The following is a 2,271-nucleotide window of genomic DNA, read 5'->3' as shown; positions in this document are numbered from 1 at the left end:
AGTTGGGTTGTTTTGACCCAGCGGTTGGGTTCAAAACAACCCAATAGCTGGGTTTGTCCCTTTTTAACCCAGCATTTTTTAGAGTGTAGTATTCATCAAGATTTCCAGAACTTCCAGTAGACCTCACCCTGCTCTGCTTCATGCACATGCTTTTATAAGCTTCATCTGTGCTTACATCATATTTTTTTATTGACTGTCTCACGGTGTTCCCAGATGTAGTTAACATTTTCCTTCTTGGCTTAGCCGGTCATGCATAGCAAGATGCTGAGGACACGGTCTTGTGCTTTGGCAGCCTCTGAATCCGGTAAACCCAACCCCCGCAGCCCATGAATGATCTGTCAGGTCCTCAGTCGCTCAGACCGAGAGATGGACATGTGTTTGACTGCCGACAAACAGGTATTGCATTTTATCTTGTCTTGTCTTGTCTTGTCTTTTTTTCTTTCTGTTTAGACCTGACTTACTGTAAATGGAGCCATATGTAGACAGTGTTTATCTAAAGGCAATTCAACCACTTTAACAAAAACATAAAAATATTTTGTCTTTTGACAGCTCAGATTAGTTAGTTACAGGAAACTGTGAGTCAGCACAGGCAAAGCTGCCAGGAATTCTCTGTGAAGGAGAATCTTTATGAATTGGTCCATTGTGTGTAGATCCTTTATTCAAAGCTATGAAGAGGATTTAACGATCAAAAGTGATGGTAGTTGAGAACGAACAGGTCATGGTTCATGTTTACAAGCGCTCGTAATGCTCTGTGCGAGAGGTGAGATGGAAAGTAAATCTTGAGCGAGCTCTGACATGCTGATGAAGTATGGAAACACCCTGGTGTTTTCAGGACAGAACATGGAGGACAGCTGCATGCGTTCTGGACCAGGCAGGAGAAACAGTGGTTGCTAACGGCACGTCACCTCCGGCCAGTTTTGTTGCATAATAAGAAACCCAAGCATAGTTTAAGACTCTGCCAGTTCAAGCAACGGTACTGCAGCTGAACTGCTGCTTAGGGATTTTAGTGAGTGTCTAGCTCATAAAATCCAAACCTTTGGGTTTGAAGTTGCCCAAGAAAGCCGATAAAAAGGTAAGGCTTCTACTTTATTATTGATGATGTAGATAAGTGCAAATACTTGAATGTAAAACTGTAAGAGACACAATATGGCACAATAGTCTGTGTAAAGTTAAAAATGTGCAGTGCCGTTCTTTAGTCAGAGTCGCTAAAGTCTTTTAAACTCTTCTATTGTCATTGTTTTATTATTATTTAATGCAAAATATTCATTACAATTTCTGCTGCATTTCCCAAAGCTGACATGGAAATACAGTCAATGTCAAATTTGTTTAGATTTCAGTGGTGGCCTATGGTGCAGAATGCTTTTCTTTATTTTCAAAATCTTTCCCCCCTATGGTTAAATAGACAAACTTTTCATTGTGGCCCTCTGAACCATTTTATGTTCACCGTGTTTCTCTGGACAATGTTGTTCTTTCAGCCAGCTGAGACGACGGCTCAAACTGGCCCCTAAAACCATGGCACTGCTCAAAGTGGGCCGCAGCGCAGACTGTCAGAGGACCGAGCCCGGTTTATTGGCCTCTCTACATCTCGCATTGGCTGACTAACCAGCACAGTGGCGCTCCTGTTCACGCATCACTGAAACATACTGGTGGGTCGCAGCTCTTTCACTTACAAAGAGACTGGCTCTGTTCTAAAATCTGGCCAGCTGCCTACGTAGACATAATTTAAAGGCACACTCTGGGCTGTTCCAAAAGATAGAACTATTATGCTGGTTTCTAAGAATCCTTCTTTAAGGCATATTAAGACATATCCTTCTTAAAGGCAAAGTAAAATGAATAACAACAAGCTCAGGGATAATTATCCAAGGTGGTGAAGGGACAGAGAACTATCAGTCGTAAATAGAATAATTTAGTGCTGGTTCAGTAAATTAATTCAGTAAATCAATAAAATAGTACGGTCTAATTCAAAATGAACCATTTTACCCAATATTTTTTAATTCTGCCATGTGTTTTTATTGATTTATTCCCCCCCCCTCCCTCACTGATAGGGCTGGGTAAAAAAATATCGTTATCTCGATTTTAATCGATTCTCATTTTTACGGAACGATATCGATTCTTAAATCCCAAGAATCGATTAGCCTAGCCTGTTTTCAGTTAGTGGACTGAACGTCCAATATATCGCAATAAGCACTTTGGTACTTTTAATATGAAACAAAGTCTCAGATTTCAAATTTTGTCCATTGTATTGCAGTATTCAAACAATAAATGCCGTTT

The 2,271-nt window shown here is 40.4% G+C and overlaps 1 protein-coding gene across 4 annotated transcripts in view; it reads left to right on the top strand.

Annotated features, from left to right (window-relative positions):
* The first annotated feature begins 227 nt into the window (after nt 1–227).
* Nucleotides 228–2,271, top strand: part of LOC107721333 (uncharacterized) — a 6,077-nt gene continuing 4,033 nt past the window's right edge. Inside the window, exons 1-3 of one of the 4 annotated variants that reach the window (XM_016529472.1) lie at nt 340–396; nt 833–1,072; nt 1,476–1,646. Coding sequence is in view for 1 of the 4 variants with exons in the window: in XM_016529326.1 (XP_016384812.1) it covers nt 327–396 (70 nt within the window). In the remaining 3 variants the exon portion in view is untranslated. Of the gene's footprint in view, nt 397–832; nt 1,073–1,475; nt 1,647–2,271 lie in introns of all 4 variants that reach the window. The other 3 variants (XM_016529403.1, XM_016529557.1, XM_016529326.1) reach the window with 3 other exon arrangements.

The sequence above is a fragment of the Sinocyclocheilus rhinocerous genome, unplaced genomic scaffold, assembly GCF_001515625.1.
Source record: "Sinocyclocheilus rhinocerous isolate Xijiao unplaced genomic scaffold, SAMN03320098_v1.1 scaffold1813, whole genome shotgun sequence".
Taxonomy (NCBI): Eukaryota; Metazoa; Chordata; class Actinopteri; order Cypriniformes; family Cyprinidae; genus Sinocyclocheilus; species Sinocyclocheilus rhinocerous.
Note: the sequence above shows the minus strand (reverse complement) of the source record. Positions and strands in the feature narration are given on the sequence as shown.